Genomic DNA, 19,577 nt, shown 5'->3' on the forward strand with positions numbered 1-19,577 from the left:
TATGACGTATATAATGTGTGTACAGTATATATCATGGATATGTACATATGTAGATATCTATCAATATTACTAAGTACATACCTAACTTACCTACCTAGCTGGGTACCTTCAGGACGTCGATAAGTACATGTACTTCTAAGGTTATACCTACATATTATACTGTACCTGTATGTAGATGGGTATGTACATGTAAATATGCCTCAGTAAATATACCTCAAGAGTCAACCCAACCCCCTCCATTTTAATGAAAAAAAAAAACATCTACAGACACATCCCTTTCATAAGAAATAAAGACTTTGCCGTCTAATCTCAAAACTTCTCCATGAAATTCTTCCGTACGGTCCACATTCGAGCTCTCTTGCCGAAAATATACATGGGTATCGTGAATAAGAGAAGGATGAGCTGAATAATGCCGAGCCAGAGAAAGACCATCTTAGAGCCGTCTTCCGTGAGCCACTATAACAAAGATGGTTAATCGTCTCTTTTTTCATAGATGGAACAGGTTGGAGTAAGCTAGTCCCAGGACATGCAGAAAGGTAAGGTTACTTACTTCCGTAACAAATACACTAAATACGAGTCCGTGAAATATGTTCTTGCTGAAGTTCAACGTCACTAGAGCCTCTCCGGCATATTGTCTGTAGCTATCGACGCAAAACGTGATGGACGTGGTGGAGCCCAGCGCACAGCCAAATGACACCACTCCGAAGAAAACCGTCGGGACAATCCATGGATCATCTACACTAGCTGACCACCCAAATCCCATGAGTCCGATAACCGTCGTCACGGTCACTGGGATTGCCATCACAAGCCGGAATTCGGGTTCGTAGAGGCCCCCATTCCGACGTGCCATTGCTCTGACAATAATGTCGCTTACTTTTCCAGCGACTGCTGTGCCTAAGACACCACCTATGAATGGTGAGATATAGATAAGACCTGTTTGCAGGGCGTTGAATTGATATATGCCTTCCCGGTATATAACGGCTACCGATTCCGAGATGACGATCAGCCAACCGATCGAGCATGCGTACACCGCAGCCGACCAGAGCACCGATGGGTAGGAGAAAAGGATAAGAGGACGAACGGCTGCCTTCCACCATCTATCTTGGTTAAGTCGGCCATGATGGACCTTCAACTGCTGGGTGAACGATTTTGGCGGGGCATTTCGCAGGGCGTGTGTATAAGCTTGTCCTCTGGTTATCGTTGCTAGGTTTGAGAATGACATCTTCTCACTCTCCGTGTCGGAGTGGACCGTCCCGTGCGCGACATTATTCTCATGTCCCCTCCTTGCCCGAAAATAGTCATCGGAGGGATTCTCATAAGGTGTCGAATTGTGATTGTACAGTTGCGGTGTCTGGGGGGTAAGATGACCTTGGCTTCCCCGATTTGCCCGAGACCAGGCGCTGCTGTTTGATTGTGAGCGGATTGCGTTTGGACGGAGGGTATGCGGTTCGTCGGCTTTCGACGTAGGACCAGTATACGACCACTCTTTATCAGCTATGGAGTCCTTCTCCCTTGAAAGCGTCAAGGTATCGCGGGCGTGTTCTATGTCAGAGGCGAAATCCTCTCTAGGACCGGGGGCAAATCCGACGTGAACACCTTTGTGCCGCGGCTGCGGTGATCCTGCAGGTTCGTGGTGGCTCTCTACATATCCCTCTCTACCTATATTTACCGTTGATTTTTCTCGATTGATAACGGCACCCTCGCTGAGATGAGACTGGGAGGCTTGCCGAGCCGATGACCTCCTACTAAAAAGACTGGGTCGCTTTGGCCGCCGTGACCTTGGTATTGGCGATCTATCCCAGAATGTCTCTGGGACGAAGAAGAACAGCAGGGCACCGCAGGAAGCAACCACGATCGCAACTATCCTAGAAGAGAATTTATCAGCCAGGGAAAGGCGGACGAAATGGTCTCTAGCATAATGTTTATGATTCACTCACCAAAATACCCACCGCCACCCCAGTCGTTCAATGATAGCAGCACTAACGAGAGGAACCAAATTTTTGCCACCAAGTAGCAATAAGGTATATACGCCGATACGATACGCTCTCTCGTGCAAGAAGAATATCTCGGCAATGGTGGCGGATGGCAGACATTCAACAGGGCTCACAGCAATTCCTTGGAAGATCCGGGCTAGTATCAGCGAAGTGAAATTGGGTGATAGAGCGCACCATACTGCCGATAGAATAAAGAGTATCACGCTGTAGAGATAGACCGGACGTTTCCCATACAGGATCGCAGTAGGCGAGAATACGACACTACCAATACCAAGGCCCATCATGTACAAGCCTGTTGTTAGAGAAACCTTAGAAACGTCGACACGGTAATCTGTTTGCAATATTAGTCGCAAGATTCGTTGGCCTTAAGCAAAGGGGGGCCGTCTCTACTTGCCGTTTGCGACGTCAGTGAAGCCCGCCGCGATGATGGGCGTAATCCCGCCACCCACTGCACAATAAAGGCCTAACGATAATAAAGCAAAATCTCGGCGCCAGGTTGGCCAGTTCAGCGGGTCGTTGTGTGAATCATCCGGTTGAGGATCAAGGATTATTTGCCCATCTTTTGTCTTTTTCTTTTCATCAAGCTCTTTATCTATCGGCTGTGGTGGTGCATCCTGAGGATGAGGTAAGCCAGTTGGTAGAGAAGAATGAGATGTCCTAGCCGGAGCATTCCGAAGACCGAGAGGTTCATTTCGACCCTGGGCAAGGAGGAGGACAGATCCTAGGCAAAGGGTTAGTATACTGCAATTTTTCGCCGGGTTCAATATGTAAGCTTACCTGGCACTTCTATGGTCTCCCTATCATTTAGCATTCCCATATTCCATTGTGATTTCTCATCGTCACGATGCTCCCCAACAGCAACAGCTTTCCTCCGAAAGAATGCATTCCATAGGCTCTTAGATGCTTGCCCCCCTGCTTCCTCCATCCTTTCTGACTTATCCTGGATGTTTTCCACAAGATTATTCACGTTTTCTTGTGTAAACCACTTGGACCGGACAGCACATAGGCGATTAATAATATGTTATAAAGGTGATGATATATTGCTGGCGGCTAATTAATCAAGTCTGTAATGACAAGTCGACAGAGGCATTAATAAAGAACTGTGGCTCTAGTGAAAGCAAGAGGGGGTGTGAAAGAGCCAAAATTATGTCTTTGAGGAGGCCTTGGGGGAGGGGGTTATTGAGAAGAGATCATATAAAAAACGATGAGAGAAATAACCATTTTATGTGCCCAGTCTCGAAGTGTTGTATATGTTCTTCTCGTGCCGTGATGACTAGACGATAATAGGTAGCACAAATAGCACCAACATTGCCTGCCACCCGAGGGTTGGGGTTTATATGCCAGTAGACATTTGCCTAGCCTGAATAGCGTGCTGATAATCAGAAACCCGGTGAGCCAATGAGATGGTAGAATATATCTATATATGGAGTCTCGCCGTTAAGGGTATGCGGCAGGTGGTCAGGCGGCGGTAGGCACATGAGACCAACCGACTCGCCCTCCATCACCCATCAGCCGCCAGGACGAAGCGGCTCTTCTAGCATGATAGGTGTGGGTGGAGATATATACTCTATGTATATACCTAAATGGTATTTATATTATCAAAATTATTAAAAGTATGTGTATACTAAAACCATTATCATATTCACTTGCCGCATAGTTGATAGTTATAATTATAATTATAAGTTAAGTACTTAATTATAAGCATATATTAATAATAATTATATAAGTTCTAAATAATAAGTTATGCAAAGGAAAAATGATGTTTATTTAATAAGCTTAGTTTTCATGTTAATAAAAACATTAAAAGTTACACATGCTTTCAAGGTTGTCAAGGTTGTCAAGGTTATTGAGGAATGAGTGAGCCAGTTGATGTCGATCATTGATGTGCAACTGCTGTTTCTCCGCAGGGACCGCAACAAACTCAAGCTCAAGGTTGGGTCAGCGGGGGTTGGGGCAATGCACTATGACGACACATGCACAATACTAACCCTTACCTAGTTAGTTTACCATCTTGAACCGTCAAGAACTTCCACAGTCGTGCATTCCCAGTATTCCCCTAGGATATCTCTACATCTATAACTGCGCCTATCTCGTTTATTTCCCTGTTTAAAATATAGTATTAACACCATACCCCGGGTATTGCGCCTTGGGTAGTCGTCATCGTCTGCGCTCCTCTCATCTCCTCAGTCGGATCTAGATTCCGGTAGGTGTCAGTGTGGTGCGGTGGAAATCTCCAAGGGTTTTTTATTGGGGATCTTGTTCGGTCGATCTCATCTCATGGCCTCGCGAATTCCACCCCTCCTAGACACCTATCTTCGCCAACCACCCGAAACATCGCTCATCCTCCTCAGTGGTGTCTTGGGATCGACTACGAATTGGCTCGTCCTCCGTTACCTGTATTCCCTACTCTCAATTCCGTCTGACCGTGTAGCGGGACAAGATAATCTCGATGTACACAAAGCGGACGATACGAGCGTAGTTCTCGTCAGTTTCTTACGGGACTATTCTTTTTGGAAGGAAGGTGCCGGAAAACTTGGCATTGATCTCGATGCGCTAGCTAGAAAGGCGAAATTCGTCTTTATCGACGGTCTTGCCGACATATTTCATAAGCCACAGACCTCTACGACGAAACGCTCCCCAGAAATTACATCCGGGAAGAAAGTCTTGTCTGGCATCACACTTCAACTACTAAACAAAGAACTTGGAGATGCTATTAGCAGTGTTCAGCGTTCCTCTTCAGAACAGAAAACAGTTTTAATCATCGACCATTTAGACTTACTCCTTGCTGCCTCCGGAGGTGAGGTTTCAAGCCCAGGGCTACAAGAGATGTTACTTGGCATTCGCGAGGTGAGTTTCTCAGGGCGAATATGTCTAACAGATCATGCCATTATTTAGACTATATTAGAGGTTAATCGACAGTTTCACAACAGAAGGTACACTCGTGTATTATCACCATAGCTGCAGATGAGCCATTAATATCACCACAAGCGACACCACTGGAAAAGGAGCATGCGGCACTAGCGATATCCTTAGCCCACGATGCCTATTATGTTATTAGTTTGAGGATGCTTAATACGGGTACGGCAAGGGACGTAAGTGGCGTGGTGAGGGTTACATCAGGCGGTGGAAATAACGACATTGGCAGGGCTGTAGAGGAACAGGAGCTGTTATACTTCATCACTAACGATGGTGGAGTGAGAGTGTTTGTGCGAGGGTAGTTAGTGACTATTATGCCAGATCCTAATTATCAAAAATGCAGTTTCTGTTCCCTTTTTTCTTCCTCTTCAGTACAATACAAGCGGTGATATTACGGCACTAATCACCAACACTTCAGCCGAGTAAGGAGACGGGAGACCTACGGGTAAACATCATAAAGTAGGCTGGTCATAACAATCAGTCAAAGGGACTACCATCGGGTTTATCAATTCATAATGCCATTTTTGTTCGGGAATGCCAGCATGACATTCCCGCAGAACTCAGAGATTTACGAGTCCATGATGAGCCATTCCAGAAGTCAGAAACACCATTCCCCTGCCATGCCACTGTCATCACCCGTCACCCCCCAATGTACCGACGCCTTATTTCAGAGCCGGACCTCGCGCGTCCTTGGGTACGCCGGTTCGGAAGCCGTTCTTAAATCTGCGGGAGACATCCTTGAGGTATCGCATACGGCCAGTACCAACAGTCTTTCGGCGCTTGGCCTTCTCGCTCCAGTTGTCTGCAATTATAGTAATTAGTACCATCCATTTTAGTATATCACTATTTCCATTCTCTAGCACAGTATGCGCTTTATGGATTCTTTGAGTGCCACGTACACTTTCTGGTTTTAGCGGCCGGGTATCCGCAAGAGGAGCAGGTGTGCTTCTGGATGTGAAGAGATCGACGTCCTAAAATCCTCAACCGTCAGTCGACACTATCGCTATAACTATTACTCAAAAGAACGTAGAGAGAAGAGTATAGGCTTGTCTAAATCAGATACGCACTACGCGGTAACGCGTATTTTGTGGAATATCAAGGGAAATATCACTAACCACATCGTCGGCACAGAGTATGCGTCTTGTTGTGACGCTTTCCGAAGCTGGAAGTTCCCTTGGCTATAATTCGAGGTCAGTCGGAGGTTTGTAATGGGATCAATGTTTCGAGAATATACGCACTCATCTTGGTATCGAAACTGCAGAGATAGTTGTCAATATATTTAAGTTGGTGATGAATGCCGACTAATTTGAATTGATTTTGGGCTGTTTGGATTACATACCTTCAAAGTGATCTTAGAGAGGAAAGTTTCGCAAGTTGTGTGCGTTTAGACTAAGGTGTTGATGCTTGTGGAATTTTCGCTTTGCGAATTTCGTGGGGCGTCGGGGAATTAGTTATCCGAAAATGAGCCGGGACAGTAGCCCTAAACAAATTGGTTACATGCTTACATAGGCATTCCTATGTACCTAGGTATCTACTGTCTACTAGATATATACATGTACCTACCTAAGCCCTTAGCCTACAATGCACGTACCTCGTGTACCTAGTACATATGCTGTATATGTTTGTACAAGGTATATATGTACATACACGCACTACTAAGTACACTGTGGGCACTAGTAGAGCTATTCTTGATAAGATACCTACGTACCTAGAGATATGGTTCAGGCTGCCCCTCCCCTCAGCTGTCATTTCATTGTCATGGACCTTGTCCCTGTGCCTCGCGCCCAGCGTCCATGTGACAGAAGCTGCGATTAAGGGACATTCACCTACGAAGGCTGCATTCTAATAAGATTCCAAACCATTGTCTACTAGGATATCTTATTAACTACCTAGTAACTTAGAAACGTATCTCAATTATCTACTTGAAACCTCCAGGTATTCATCCATCTTCTAGTTTCTTCCAACGTTGAACATACACGTACCTACTTGGAGTGCCCGTCGCTATTCTTCTCATCTCACAAACTCATTACTCCACGTCGCAAACAACCTTCTAGTCTCCTATAGGTCATATATACCTTTCACCTCTTTTGCCTTGCATCGTTTATTTGGAGTTTGGACACGCGAGTAGAAATATTCACTCCTTCTCCAGTTGATTTGTATTTGGTATAGGACTCCAGCATCCTCGCATCGTCACTAGCTAGGGAACCGTTCGCGAAGATGAATATCATCTACTCAACTGTCAACACCATCCGGGACAAATACACACCCGTAAGCCATACGTCCACCTTCCGAAAGACGGGCCAAATCACTCCCGAGGAGTTCCTAGCGGCTGGCGACTATCTTGTCTTCAAGTTTCCAACCTGGTCCTGGGCAGATGCGGATTCCGACTCTAAGCGTGTTAGTTACCTCCCACCCGGAAAGCAGTTCTTAGTCACTCGAAACGTTCCTTGTAACCGCCGCCTCGATGAAGATTTTGCTGGGGATGCCGGTCACGAGGAAGCTGTCGTTGGTGATGGCGATGATTTCAATCTCAAAGGTCGTGCAGACGATGACGGCTGGTTGCGCACTGGCGGCCTAAGCAGTTCGCAACCGCTCAAGGCTAAGGACGTTCGAACCGTCGATGACGCGGGGAATGTGGGGGACAGTATAGATGACGAGGATGAGATTCCAGATATGGAAGACGATGATGACGAGGAAGCCATCATTCGAGATACTGATCCGCATAAGAAAACAGGGTAGGTATTCGTCCAATTCTACACCCAACAGCCCCAGATCGAGATCGAGATCGAAGTGTGCTAACTTGGGATATGAAGGGCCCGCCGCACATACACCCTCTACATCATGTATTCTCCTTACTACCGAACACCCCGTCTCTACCTATCCGGTTATTCTGAAGGACAGCCCCTTGCTCCACATCTTATGATGGAGGATATCGTTGGCGACTACAAGGACAAGACGGTCACGTTGGAAGATTTTCCTTTCTTCGCCAACAACGTCAAGATGGCTAGCGTACATCCCTGCAAGCACGCTTCCGTCATGAAAACCCTTCTAGATCGCGCGGACGCGGCCCTCAAGATTAGGCGCGACAAGATGAAGTCAGGGAAGATAGTAGGGAATGACCCTGGTATGGAAGGCCTCGTAGACGAGATCAACAAACTAGATGTCAAAAGTGCCGAAGTCGCTGCCGAGTCAAGCAATGACGACTGGGAGGAAGTCGACGTCGAGGACCAAGAGGTGGCTATCCGCGTGGACCAATACCTCGTTGTATTCCTCAAGGTGCGTAGGCCACTCTGTCCCAATGCCATTAGCCAGTGCTAACCATTATTTTAGTTCATGGCTAGCGTAACTCCTGGTATCGAGCATGATTTCACAATGGGTGTGTAGCTTGTCGACATTGCATCATTTAGCTGAGGTGAATAGGCTTGTTTGTTAATTGTTAGTACACTCATGGCGGCGTTCGGAATTTGGATACGGATTACAACGGCCAGAGCCCAGGGTCTGATTTTTGTTTATTACCCTCGATGAATAGCACTATCTCATTGATGTACAAGTTCTTACGTCAAGTATAGCCCTCTCATGCGGCATGGGGCGTGACTACGAACAACTTGTGATGGGACATCGATCCAGGCTTGGTTAATGCCCTCGCCTTGCCTAGTCGACACTAGATCAGAGCTGACAACTTACGACCCTCTCATTATGAACGTAGGTAGTTGACGAACGTACGATTAGGGCTACGTCATTCCATCAATAAATAGGTATAATTTCATCCAACCACATTTCTCTGCCTATCCATGTCGAGGAAATTATATACGTATCTATATATGACAAACATATTCCAACAGCGATTCGTGTAATAATATTCGAACAGCACGTATCTTCATCCCGGTATAAATGTCCTACTCCGACGAATGGCGTTCAAAGAGGCTTCTCATGACCTCGAAGTGCAACGGCCTTGGAATTACCTTCTGTAGCATCGTTCGCATTCGATTTTGCTACCTCCTCTTCGTCTAGCATATCCGAAGCCGATGCAATGACAGGAGAATTATCCCGCCAGAAGTCCTTCTTGCCTGTTGATAGTCGTACCAACCACGGTGGTAAGATACCACCGGGGACCCGCCAAGTCCAGTGATCCTTTTCGGCTTTGTTGGGCGGGACAAGCCGTCCGCCTGACGCTTTCTCGATCACCCACACCGTCGTATTAAGCGTTATGTACAGGCATATACCACCAATCAGCCCATCAGCAATGCTGTACGTGAAAGGCATTGCGCATATAGTTACAAACTACAGAATCATGTGTTAGCGATTGCTCACACTGGCTAGTTTTACCGGTAGTCGAGATATTCAACAGGCATCCATTTATTTTTATGAATGAAAACAGGTAATAGGAGGGTGGAACTCCTCGCGAAGATGAGACGGAAGAAAATAGGACAGGCAGGATGATACTCACAGCAGGTACAGCATCGCCAATATACCTCCAGTTGATCTCGGTTACCGCCTGCATCATCATCGAACCGACAAGGACCAATACACAGCCTGTAGCCCATGGTGGGATTGAGGCAAATATTGGGGCGAAGAAGATAGAGACGAAGAAGCACAAGCCGGTGGTCATCGACGTGATTCCAGTTCGCCCCCCCTCGGAAATACCTGCACCACTCTCTATAAATGCGGTAACAGGTGGGCTTCCCAAAAGCGACCCTATTGAGATACTGATGGCGTCAACCATGTATGCAATGGTCGATCCTTCAAAATCCTCGGTGACAGGGTCGACAACATGAGCAAACCGCGCCATTGAATACTACACAAGATATTGATTGGAGTCAGCATTTTACGGAGTTTCGTCGTCTTCTTATGGGGATCTATGATTCGCATAATAGTCATTGCTTTGGATCAAGACAAGACTGGCCATGTCGCGGATGGGTAGAGAAGGATGAATTTTTGAACCATGCTCACCAAAGTCCCCGTACAGTCAAGGATGTCCACATAGAGAAATGTGATAAACGCCAAGCCAAACTGACCTCCGTACTCAGAAATGTCCCATTGCTGAACTCCGAGGGTTTTAGTAATCCTGTGGAAATCAACCACCTGCTTAAAGAAGTTGAATTCGGAATCTCCTACGGCCGTATAAGGGAAATAGGTCACGGAAGTTCCACGTGGCCACGAGATTATGCTGACGAGGAGAATGCCGGCTATTATGGCACCCTTCACACGATACATCATCAACAGCGCGGTGAACACGCCACCACAAAAGATACCAATCCACTATAGGTACAAGAGTCAGCTTCTTTCTTTTTTCGCTTTTCTTCCCTCCTCCTTGGCGAAGGGGGTTTGCGGGTAGCAGATCATCAACCAAGTCGATTAAGAAGTTCCTATTCCCAAGACAGACCAACAATTTGGGGGGAAGGGGGCGGAGGGAGGGGGTTGTATAGATATAACATACCAACGTCGGGTTGCGCATCTTCGCACCACTAGGGCAAATTCCAGTGACTTGATCCAACATATCAGATGTGCAACCAGCTAATTCAAGCGGCGTAGATTTGGCACCGGTCAGAAGACCGATACCCTCGCTATACGTGAACCCAATAAGAGTTAGGAAGAGCCCAATACCCACGCTCGTGGCAAGCTTTATCGATCGCGGAATAGCCCTCGCGAGCCACTGCCGGAGGCCGAAGAGGGCAAGGGCGAAAAAGACCCAGCCCTCAACAAAGATTGCCGTCAAAGCTACACTATACGGGACTGTGCCCGTCCCATGATAACCAACAACGGTGTACGCAAAGTACGCATTCAACCCCATACCAGGAGCCAAAGAGACCGGCCTACGCAAGGGGGGAAGCTATCAGTTGGGCCCCTATCCTCAGAGTAATGAAAGGAGCGAAAACACTCACAGATTTGCGAACAAGCCCATGCAAAACGAAGAAAGTGCAGCGATAGCGGCCGTGGCAGTAACGAGATCACGCTTGACTTCGGCAGCACATAATAAATAATCCTCGTTCACATTGCAGATAGGATCGTCCACTCCACCGTCGCAGACACAGGTTCCTATTCGTAATTATCAGCTCTCCGAATCTCACGGTGACGGGACCAACTGGATATATATGCGTACCGCCAGTATCAGCTACGATGCTAGAGTTGACAGCAATAATATAAGCCATAGCAAAAAAAGCAGCGACTCCAGCGCGTAGCTCAGTGAAGAAGTAGGACCCTTTGCGCTCCTTAGGCTATTTTCCAGCGGAAAAGACTTATCAGCGCTCATGTTGCGTATCGATGTCGGGGACGAGAGTATAAACCACCTACGTGACCCGATCCTTCGAGTTGGAACCATCGCCCAACGGAACTGTGGGCGACCTTCGCGTTGGTGCGATGAACCCACCCCATCTCAACGAGTGATCGTCAATGGCAGCAAAATTATTTCAAAGACAAGTAAGAGGTGATACTAATTACTCAAGCGACCACTGACAATATATACAAAATGTCAAATATCAAGAAGCAAAAGGTTGAGGTACGAAGACATATAGCACGCGAGCACGGGAAGAGAATGAAGAAGAAAGAGAAGAAAAAAACAGGACCCTGACTAGTCGGGGGAGCGTGAAAGTGTCAGCTCGTCCTGGCATTGGCTAGTATCAACTTATAGTAAATCAGATAGGACAATAATACATACCCTTACAGATCTTATCACTCAATCTTGGCCTCGAACTAGGATATTAGATAGATACTCTAGATACTCTAGATTACCTTTGGCCGGTCCCCTCCTTGTTATTTAACCTGGGACCACATGAGGACGGCGTAAGGCTACGAGGTCCTCACTAGAGAGAAGCCGTCGGGATTTAAACATATTCGATCGCTATGACCGAGCCAATCAGTTCCCCGTCCCTAGCCAACCTTATCATGGAGATGTAAAGATGTGAAATGTTGATATGTAAAAATGTTAAAAAAGATCTTACCTACCTACCTAAGTAGGTGTTAGTAGGTAGTCTTGGCAGGCAAATGTGGGATCGGAGATATCTATTTTCGGGATTTAAGAAATAAAAATTCAAGAGGGTATATACATACATAGTACATAGTACTGTAATCTTTTAAGCGGCTAGATCTAATAAAGGCGTTATTTCCGACCTAGTCCTAATTCGAGCCCCGCTCAGATTTCGATCTCGTTAGTCTTGGCGGTGGCGTTTTGCTTGATATGTTCAAGCTCCAGCTGCTTGTTGACATTGCGCTGAACCTTCTCTTGGACCTCCTTGCCCTCGAACATGAACGAGAGCTCTTCCAAAGTTCTGTTATGCGTTTCTGGGAAAAGCACGTATACCACTCCGATCTCAACCACTATCCATATACAGTAAACCAGATAATATCTCCACCCGATGCGGTCCAGTGCTATCGGATTTACGTACGTGTTGAAGAAGACGGCGAAGCGAACAGTTAACTGCTGAACCGCGATCCCTTTAGCCCGCTGCTGGTATGGGAATATTTCCACCACTAAAATGCCTGTGGTAAGATTTCGCTCAATCGGGTGGCAGTATACCAAACCCCATGGGCAACTTACTATACGTATACACCAACGAATTCCATCCAATGTTATAAAACTATGAGCAAGTTAGTCCTGGGGGGGGGTCAGTCGCAAATGCTACAAAGCAGGTAGTCGACTCACGGGAGAGTAGACGAAAATGAAAACTAGGACTATGATTGCAGCTGTCGTCGTATTTTCGAGAGCGAATCGTGCCGAAGCTATAGTCCACACGGTGTAGACGATTGCGGTGCCAACAGTACAAGTAAGGAACATAGTACGCCGGCGAAAGCGTGGTGCTATTATAGCGATAGGCACAGCATTTATCAACCCCCAGCACGTGTTGCTTAGGATGACCTTTTGGACAGTTCGATTCTCGGTGATACCGACGAGGTTCAGAATCTTCTTCACTGAGATATGTTAGCAAGCCACGGTAAGTGTAGTCTAGAGTCAGTAAAATTCCTATTCAGACCGAACGTCGATAACTAGTACGGAGGCGTGTAGGGTAATAGGGGCCGTGCTCCAATAAGGGTGTCCTTTCGACCTACTACACGAACATTAGTATATTGTGCTGCGAAAGTAAGGTTGGTGGGAAGGGATGATGCGGGGAAAATCCCCGATTTAGACGACCTAGTTCCGCATCGACAGTACGGACAACACGCACCTGTAAAAGCTAATAAGCCCGTTACCACTCCACTGCGTAAAGAAACCGACTATCGCGGCTAGGAGAAACCGGCGTCTCATGGGGGGGTCGCTTCGACATAAGTGTCAGTTGCATGCTCGGGAGCTGGAAGACAAGGGAAATATTAACACACCGATACACGTCAGCCCACACGAAGGCCTTGGCTGTCTCCTTTTCTTGAGCAATAGTGCTTTGGATTTGCGCGAACTCGAGACGAACAAATTCCCCACCGTTGTCCCCTTCGCCGTGGTATTTTTGGAGAATAGCATACGCTTCATCGGCACGGTCGGTCGAGATCAAAAATCGAGGACTCTCGGGACAAAATGGTATGAAACATATCTGGCACAAGCTAGGCACCAGCTGCAGGAGAGACGGTAGCCTCCAGGCCCAGGTGCTGTTCATTTGAAATGTTCCATATGTCGCACCGGCAGCAACGATGGCTCCGACATGCCAGGACGCACTAAACAAAGATGTCATGGTAGGCCTCTCCTTTTCGTAGGATAGCTCTCCGATAAGCGATGAAGCGTTGACGATGGCAAAGGGTATACCGAACCCTAGGACCCAACGTGAGGCAAGGAACATGTCACTGTTCCGGGATCCCGCCTGCGAAGGTTATGTCAGAAATGATATCACCAACTCGGCGCTCATATTAGGGAAAGCGAATCAAGAAACGAAACACAGCTGTAAAGCACGTTATTACCTGGAGCCCAGCACCCATACATAGGATCCACGATCCTGCCATTATCGACCAACGGCGGCCAAGATACTGGGATACGGTAGGGACGAACGGAATTGCCATTAGAGCTCCAAGAGAATACATGGCGTTCAAGAGACCGAGTTTGCCCTCCGTGGGATTATCAAAGTCGTTAACCCAGGATGATACAGCTTGTAACGAATTCATCATGGAGGAATCAAAACCAGAAGTCCATTCGACACCCAAAGCACAAGGAGCCATTATCTAAAGGTGTGTGTCAGATATGTAGCCGAGGAGCCGGGGAGCTGGGGACACCGATCAAGCTTCTGGAGTTGACTAACAAGATATAATGCTCGTAAATGGGGTTTATAATACCATTTTCTAGTGTCGGCCCGTGCAATGTTGGCTAGACGAGGGTCGACGTGGTGCTCCTTGCTCCCAACAATCGCCATTTTGACAAGATTCTGCAAAGTTGTATGCAAGCAGGCTAGGGTATAAAGGGGACAGATGAAGTTCTCACTAAGACGACGATGACGACGATGACGAATACATACTTATAGATATATCGCAAGATCGGCCAGCTCGCGGTCTTGACACTTAACACTTGACGCCCCAACAATTTGGAAATAGGGACCGAATATCCGTATTCGATCTTAACCAGCATTCAGCCGCCTATCTATAAAACCTCCGAAGTTAGCTTAACACATAACCGATAAGCCCCAACGTCGAGACTATTGCGGTAAAGACATATATGTACATACGTAAATAGATGATAGGTTAAAGTGTCGAAACCCCCTCTCCCCAGAGACCTATCGTAGATCGCACCAACACAATCTAAGCCCATTCAGCTACCTATGTAGGTAGGCATTAATTCATAAGAACGCCATTCAAATATGGGAATCGAGTAGGTACATATACTAACTAACTTACCTAACTACTTCGGAATTTCTGAGTAGATTCGAATCTATCTTAATCAAAGTTACATCGAACCGTTATTTTGAAATAACAGCCGAGAGTGCGAAGGATCTGATCCCTCGACGAAAGGGCGCTTCCAAGACGAAAATATTCGACGAGCTGGACATTGGATACCCTACAAAGCTCGTTGGCTTGTACCAGAGCTTCAAGTAAAAAAAACTGGCATAAGACTTAGAAAAGGAGGAACTTGTCTATACCCATAAACCATTCGACCTGCACCAATTTGCCTCTATCAGCCCCTTTTCTTTTTTCTCTATCTTTATCATACTAACCTAGTTAATACTTAATACACTTTGCAGCCGATGAGAACCCGTACTACTAGCGATGCATCAAGTCTAACTCCCAGTGTCCTAGGTGTTCTCGTAATACTCAACAGCATGATTATCCTGCAACATCGTATTGAGTGCAATCGTGTGAGGGTGAGATCGGAGTCGTGCGGTATGGGCAATGTCCATGAACTGTCTGTGATATATACCATATGCGCCCAAAACGTCAGAAGGGTCTCTAATGGCATTGCTAGGACATATTTCTAGTCTACCGTACCCTGGAGAATATTGCTGCAGCTCTTTCCCGACTTCTTCCTTGCGGGTGAATTTGAAACCTTTCATTTAATAATTGGGAATAGTTACAGGGTCGGCGACTCTCGGGTGTGTTTGAGGTAGCACGGACTACCATTCTGAGGCATATTCTAGCATTTCTGGAGATGGGGGTGGCAAGGGAAGCTTGACACTGAGATTACCACAAGCAATCATCATAGCAATGCGTGTCAGATGAGCAAAAACACAGCTATATATATCTTATGTTATAAAAGGCTGTTCTGATGGCCTTGGTGATATTCGCCCGCCCCTTCCTATCGAGTAGCCACTGCGAATTGGGAATGATGTTTTATTATCCTTTTCACCCCTATTGTATTCAACAATCTGTCAAGTAGTAGTAACCTGGGATCTCGGCACCGTCCACGTTAGATAGTCCCGTAATCGACAACTATGGCGATATTCTTTAGGACACGTTCGGTGATGGGCTCCACTTATCAGGGTCCTGTGTGTGTGTCTCTCTCTCTCTGGTCCTCTCCTTCTGGTCTGCTGGGTTATGCCTTCGTTCTGAGATGGCTTCGAGCCTTCTGGCTCTGGGTGTTAAGGCATGTGATATCCGACCTGTATATATGTCTTCCAGCATAGCTTAGATTCTCTACTTCTTCTTCTTCTTCGAATCAACATTATCAACTTCTTAGACTTGATTCTTTCATTTGGCTTCGGCTAATTGAAGGAAAGGCTGGCGAATTACCGCATAACCTGGCTACGACGACGATGGGCGATATGAATTTATCGTTTAAGGTTACCGGGCCTGGTGAGAGCTTCATGTAGGTAGGCACAAAGAGGTTATGACGCGGGAATAGCGGCTCAAACGTCGGCCGTCAGAAGTACAATCGATAGGAGGACTAGTAGCTATGGATCTAGTAAGTCTAAGACTCAGTCCGTTCGAGTCCGTGAGAGCCCACGAAGGGAGTCCTCTGTAAACGTGTTAGTAGCGAGCCACGGAGACAGAGTAGACAAAGGGCAGGCTAGAGTTCTTCGCGTAAAACAATTATTGCTTCCATACCTCTTAGTTCCGCCTCGTGATATGGATCGGTTGGGGTTTGGTTTCCGCTTTACCAAGGAGATGGCGAAGGCAAGCGAGGAATATGACGAGATCAAAATAAAGGGCGGCTGAACCCGATTTCCTATTCATTTGCTACCTTTTTCGGAGAGGAGGGATACATCGCACAAGATAGCTAGCTGAAGGGGAAGTACGAGGAGCCATATAAGTTACCAGCAGCCAATGATCACCAATCAACGACTGGCTGTGGGTGACTTTGAGATCTAGCTAGCGCTTCTTCCCCTTCCAGCTGAGACGCATCACTACATAGAATAGGTAAGTTTCCATCTAAGCTCAATTTCATTGCCTCTTGATTAACAATTTTCTCCCACTTCATGATGATAGGATGTTCATTTGCAACATCCTCCAACAGAACCTCGCCAGTGCTTGTAGATCCGTTGACTAAATATTTCCAGCCCCCATCCGACGCCCAGTAGTCTTCAGAAAAGACCGAGTGTGTGCTAAGGTCTTTTGCTGCGTCTGATACAAGGTGATCAATATGTGTAGTTTGGTGACCGGTTTCTTTCAAGGCAGTGGAGACGCCCTCCATAAAACCAAGTATCCGACCAACTTTGAGTCCCAAGAACGCCCCCACGTTAAAACCTTCATCAAACCCGGCCTGAATGCATTCGACTTTCCCAGATGTTATCCCATCCCGATAACCTTCAACAGTATGTTGAGTGCGGAGTCTCCTGGAATCCAACGATATTCCATCATCCTCGGGGGGGTGGTTGTGATGAGATGTAACGTGTAACGGTTGATGAAGGGTTAATTCATTTGACCTAGTAAAAGGATCAAGGACATGAGAATTAGACGCATGGCCCTGATCCATATAAATGGGTAAATCGGATAATAATAAATGTGTTTGAGTTAAATGCATCGAAAATACTTATATTTTGGAAGATGAAAATGCCCGAGTGCCCGAGCTCGGAGGGTTATTATGTCGCAACGAAACGTTTATTTCAGCGAGCTTAAACTACGATTTGTTAAACGCCACAGCGCCACAGGTAAAAAGTCCGTGCGAAGGTATCTGTGGGGCGTTGAAAGATTTAATTAGATAAAAACTGTTATAATTAAAAAAGTATAAAAAGTATAAAGGAAATTTAATTTAAATTAATTAAAATAATAAAACGTAAAAAAAATTTAATATATATTAAAATTTTCGAAGTTTTTAATTAAATTAATTATTAAATTTTATTAATTTATAAAAAAAATATATTTTATATAAAATAATTATATTTTAAAAATATTATAAAATTTATTTATATTATAATTTAATTATAAATATTTAATTTAATAAAAAAATAATTTAATATATTTTTAAATTAAAATTATATATATAAAAATAATAATAAAAATAAATCGAATTAATTTAATTTAATTTAAAATTAAATTTTATTAAAATAAAAATTATAAAATTTTATTATAATAAAATAAATAAATAAATATTTTAAATAAAATAATAATCGTAAAATTAATTAAAATTAAAAAGTTATATTATTAAAAAGTTTTAATTTAAAAAATTAAAAATGAAATTTTTTAAAATTTTATAATAATAAATTTAAATAATTAAATATTACGTTAAAAATTTAATTATTAATCGCGAAATTTTTAATTTAATTTTTAATTTTAAAGTTTTTTTTTTCGTATTATTATTATAAATTTATTTAATTAATTTAATTATTTAATTATTATTTAATTATTTAAAATCGAAATAATTTATAATGTTAATTTTTTATATTTTTTTTTTTAAATTATTAATTTTTAATAATATTATTTTATTATTTATAATAATAAAATAAATTTCGTTTAATAATTTTTTAATTATTACGTTAATTAATAATATTATTAACGTAATAAAATTTATTAATTATAATTATTAACGATATTAATTTTTTATTTTATTTAAATTTTATTAAAATTAATAATAAAATTATAATTTTTAAATTTTTATTTTTTCGTTATTAAAATTTATTAATTATAAAAAGTTTTTTAATGTTTTTTTTTAAAATTTTATTATTATTCGTTAATTTTATTATTATTATAATTACCCGCGTTATTATTTTAAAAAAATATTTATTTAATATAAATTTAAATTAATTTTTTTTCGTAAATTTTAAACTTTTTATATAAAATATTTTATTAAATATTATTTTTATTTTAATATTTAATATATTATAAAAAATTCGAAATTTTACGTTTACGTTATTTTAATTTATAATAATTTATTATTAAAACCGGTACGTTATTTTATTATTTTATTATTTTTATTAATTTTATTAAATTTTTATTTCGTTATTAAATATTATTTAATAATTAATTATATTTTCGGAAATTTTTTATAATTTAATTTTTAAATATATAAATAAATTTTTTTTTAACGTTAAAATTAAAAAATTAAAACGGGGTTATTTTTTATTACGACGAATAAATTTTATTTTTCGTAACGTTATTATTAAAAAAACGCGTTATTTTATTTTCGTTATTAATTTTTATTATAAATTTTTTCGTAGCGAAAATTTTAAGTTTTTAATTTTAATCGAATTTATTTTTTTACGCCGGTTATTTATAATTATTTTAAACGTTTTTTTAATACGTATAATTTTTTTTTTCGTATTATTTAATTCGAATTAATATTAACGCGTTAATAATTTTATTTACGATTAAAATATTTTATTATTTTTAATAAAATTAACGTAATTTAAATATAATATTAATTATTTTATTTTAATATATTTAAACGCGTTAATAAAAAAAATTATAAAAAATAAATAATAATATTTATTATTATAAAAAATAAAATTAAATTAATATTTAACACGAAAATTAAATTATTAATTAAAATTATATATATTAATTAAATTAAAAAAAAATTTATAATAATAATATAAATAAAGTTTTATAACTTTTATTTCGATAAAATTTAATATTAATTTAAATTAAATTAATTTAATTTATTTTTTTTACCGTTTTTATACATGTGGTTTTAATTTAAAAAATTAAAAAACCTTTTAGTCGAAGGTTATAATAACCCGAGTTTTAAGAACGTTCGAGGTTTAACCGTTACTCATTTTATTCCATGCGAAGGTTCGATTCCTCGATATGTTTATTCGTTCGAACTTTTTTACATCGTTTTGTTATCGTAAAAGCGTTTAATTAGTTGTTCTCGTATTACTAATAATAACC

At 42.6% G+C, this 19,577-nt stretch overlaps 7 protein-coding genes across 7 annotated transcripts; 2 read left to right on the top strand and 5 right to left on the bottom strand.

Moving 5' to 3' along the window:
* Positions 1-11: 11 nt before the first annotated feature.
* GGS22DRAFT_159888 (MFS general substrate transporter) lies at positions 12-3,333 on the bottom strand. The gene is made up of 5 exons (XM_047960854.1): positions 2,772-3,333; positions 2,389-2,715; positions 1,938-2,325; positions 551-1,865; positions 12-456 (listed from the first exon to the last, which is right to left on the bottom strand). The coding sequence occupies exons 1-5, from the start codon at positions 2,917-2,919 to the stop codon at positions 310-312; spliced, it is 2,325 nt and encodes a 774-aa protein (XP_047819936.1). The 5' UTR covers positions 2,920-3,333; the 3' UTR covers positions 12-309.
* Positions 3,334-4,031: 698 nt separating this feature from the next.
* Positions 4,032-5,263, top strand: GGS22DRAFT_159895 (uncharacterized protein). Its single transcript, XM_047960855.1, has 2 exons — positions 4,032-4,841; positions 4,925-5,263. The coding sequence occupies exons 1-2, from the start codon at positions 4,272-4,274 to the stop codon at positions 5,210-5,212; spliced, it is 858 nt and encodes a 285-aa protein (XP_047819937.1). The 5' UTR covers positions 4,032-4,271; the 3' UTR covers positions 5,213-5,263.
* Positions 5,264-5,291: 28 nt separating this feature from the next.
* On the bottom strand, positions 5,292-6,277 carry GGS22DRAFT_124203 (ribosomal protein L37e). The gene is made up of 4 exons (XM_047958298.1): positions 6,149-6,277; positions 6,026-6,088; positions 5,810-5,881; positions 5,292-5,712 (listed from the first exon to the last, which is right to left on the bottom strand). Exons 1-4 carry the CDS (start codon positions 6,150-6,152, stop codon positions 5,573-5,575), a joined length of 279 nt encoding a protein of 92 aa, XP_047819938.1. The 5' UTR covers positions 6,153-6,277; the 3' UTR covers positions 5,292-5,572.
* A 665-nt stretch (positions 6,278-6,942) lies between these two features.
* GGS22DRAFT_124261 (autophagocytosis associated protein) lies at positions 6,943-8,721 on the top strand. The gene is made up of 3 exons (XM_047958299.1): positions 6,943-7,645; positions 7,724-8,186; positions 8,241-8,721. The coding sequence occupies exons 1-3, from the start codon at positions 7,128-7,130 to the stop codon at positions 8,292-8,294; spliced, it is 1,035 nt and encodes a 344-aa protein (XP_047819939.1). The 5' UTR covers positions 6,943-7,127; the 3' UTR covers positions 8,295-8,721.
* A 104-nt stretch (positions 8,722-8,825) lies between these two features.
* Positions 8,826-11,282, bottom strand: GGS22DRAFT_179107 (permease family-domain-containing protein; the record flags this gene model as incomplete). Its single annotated transcript, XM_047963650.1, has 7 exons — positions 8,826-9,191; positions 9,358-9,705; positions 9,861-10,169; positions 10,348-10,723; positions 10,793-10,946; positions 11,011-11,125; positions 11,202-11,282. 7 exons carry the CDS (start codon positions 11,280-11,282, stop codon positions 8,826-8,828), a joined length of 1,749 nt encoding a protein of 582 aa, XP_047819940.1.
* A 757-nt stretch (positions 11,283-12,039) lies between these two features.
* GGS22DRAFT_179108 (MFS general substrate transporter) lies at positions 12,040-14,233 on the bottom strand (the record flags this gene model as incomplete). Its single annotated transcript, XM_047963651.1, has 7 exons — positions 12,040-12,377; positions 12,445-12,484; positions 12,550-12,810; positions 13,057-13,159; positions 13,221-13,690; positions 13,788-14,045; positions 14,123-14,233. The coding sequence occupies 7 exons, from the start codon at positions 14,231-14,233 to the stop codon at positions 12,040-12,042; spliced, it is 1,581 nt and encodes a 526-aa protein (XP_047819941.1).
* A 1,932-nt stretch (positions 14,234-16,165) lies between these two features.
* Positions 16,166-17,319, bottom strand: GGS22DRAFT_159945 (uncharacterized protein). The gene is made up of 2 exons (XM_047960856.1): positions 16,356-17,319; positions 16,166-16,266 (listed from the first exon to the last, which is right to left on the bottom strand). The coding sequence occupies exon 1, from the start codon at positions 17,269-17,271 to the stop codon at positions 16,579-16,581; it is 693 nt and encodes a 230-aa protein (XP_047819942.1). The 5' UTR covers positions 17,272-17,319; the 3' UTR covers positions 16,166-16,266; positions 16,356-16,578.
* Between the last annotated feature and the right edge of the window lie 2,258 nt (positions 17,320-19,577).

The sequence above is a fragment of the Annulohypoxylon maeteangense genome, assembly GCF_022496945.1.
Source record: "Annulohypoxylon maeteangense strain CBS 123835 unplaced genomic scaffold GGS22scaffold_6, whole genome shotgun sequence".
Classification (NCBI taxonomy): domain Eukaryota; kingdom Fungi; phylum Ascomycota; class Sordariomycetes; order Xylariales; family Hypoxylaceae; genus Annulohypoxylon; species Annulohypoxylon maeteangense.

Excerpts from the sequence above, each read along its gene's own strand:
- GGS22DRAFT_124261 (XM_047958299.1), top strand. The coding sequence starts at position 7,128 with ATGAATATCATCTACTCAACTGTCAACACCATCCGGGACAAATACACA. Across the intron at positions 7,646-7,723 it reads GATCCGCATAAGAAAACAGG|GGCCCGCCGCACATACACCC; the intron begins GTAGGTATTCGT and ends TGGGATATGAAG. Across the intron at positions 8,187-8,240 it reads ACCTCGTTGTATTCCTCAAG|TTCATGGCTAGCGTAACTCC; the intron begins GTGCGTAGGCCA and ends CCATTATTTTAG.
- GGS22DRAFT_159945 (XM_047960856.1), bottom strand. The coding sequence starts at position 17,271 with ATGCATTTAACTCAAACACATTTATTATTATCCGATTTACCCATTTAT.
- GGS22DRAFT_159888 (XM_047960854.1), bottom strand. The coding sequence starts at position 2,919 with ATGGAGGAAGCAGGGGGGCAAGCATCTAAGAGCCTATGGAATGCATTC. Across the intron at positions 2,716-2,771 it reads GGAGACCATAGAAGTGCCAG|GATCTGTCCTCCTCCTTGCC; the intron begins GTAAGCTTACAT and ends CCCTTTGCCTAG. Across the intron at positions 2,326-2,388 it reads CTTCACTGACGTCGCAAACG|ATTACCGTGTCGACGTTTCT; the intron begins GCAAGTAGAGAC and ends TATTGCAAACAG.
- GGS22DRAFT_124203 (XM_047958298.1), bottom strand. Across the intron at positions 5,882-6,025 it reads TACTCTGTGCCGACGATGTG|GACGTCGATCTCTTCACATC; the intron begins GTTAGTGATATT and ends TGAGGATTTTAG. Across the intron at positions 5,713-5,809 it reads GGCCGCTAAAACCAGAAAGT|ACAACTGGAGCGAGAAGGCC; the intron begins GTACGTGGCACT and ends CTATAATTGCAG.
- GGS22DRAFT_159895 (XM_047960855.1), top strand. The coding sequence starts at position 4,272 with ATGGCCTCGCGAATTCCACCCCTCCTAGACACCTATCTTCGCCAACCA. Across the intron at positions 4,842-4,924 it reads TGTTACTTGGCATTCGCGAG|AAGGTACACTCGTGTATTAT; the intron begins GTGAGTTTCTCA and ends GTTTCACAACAG.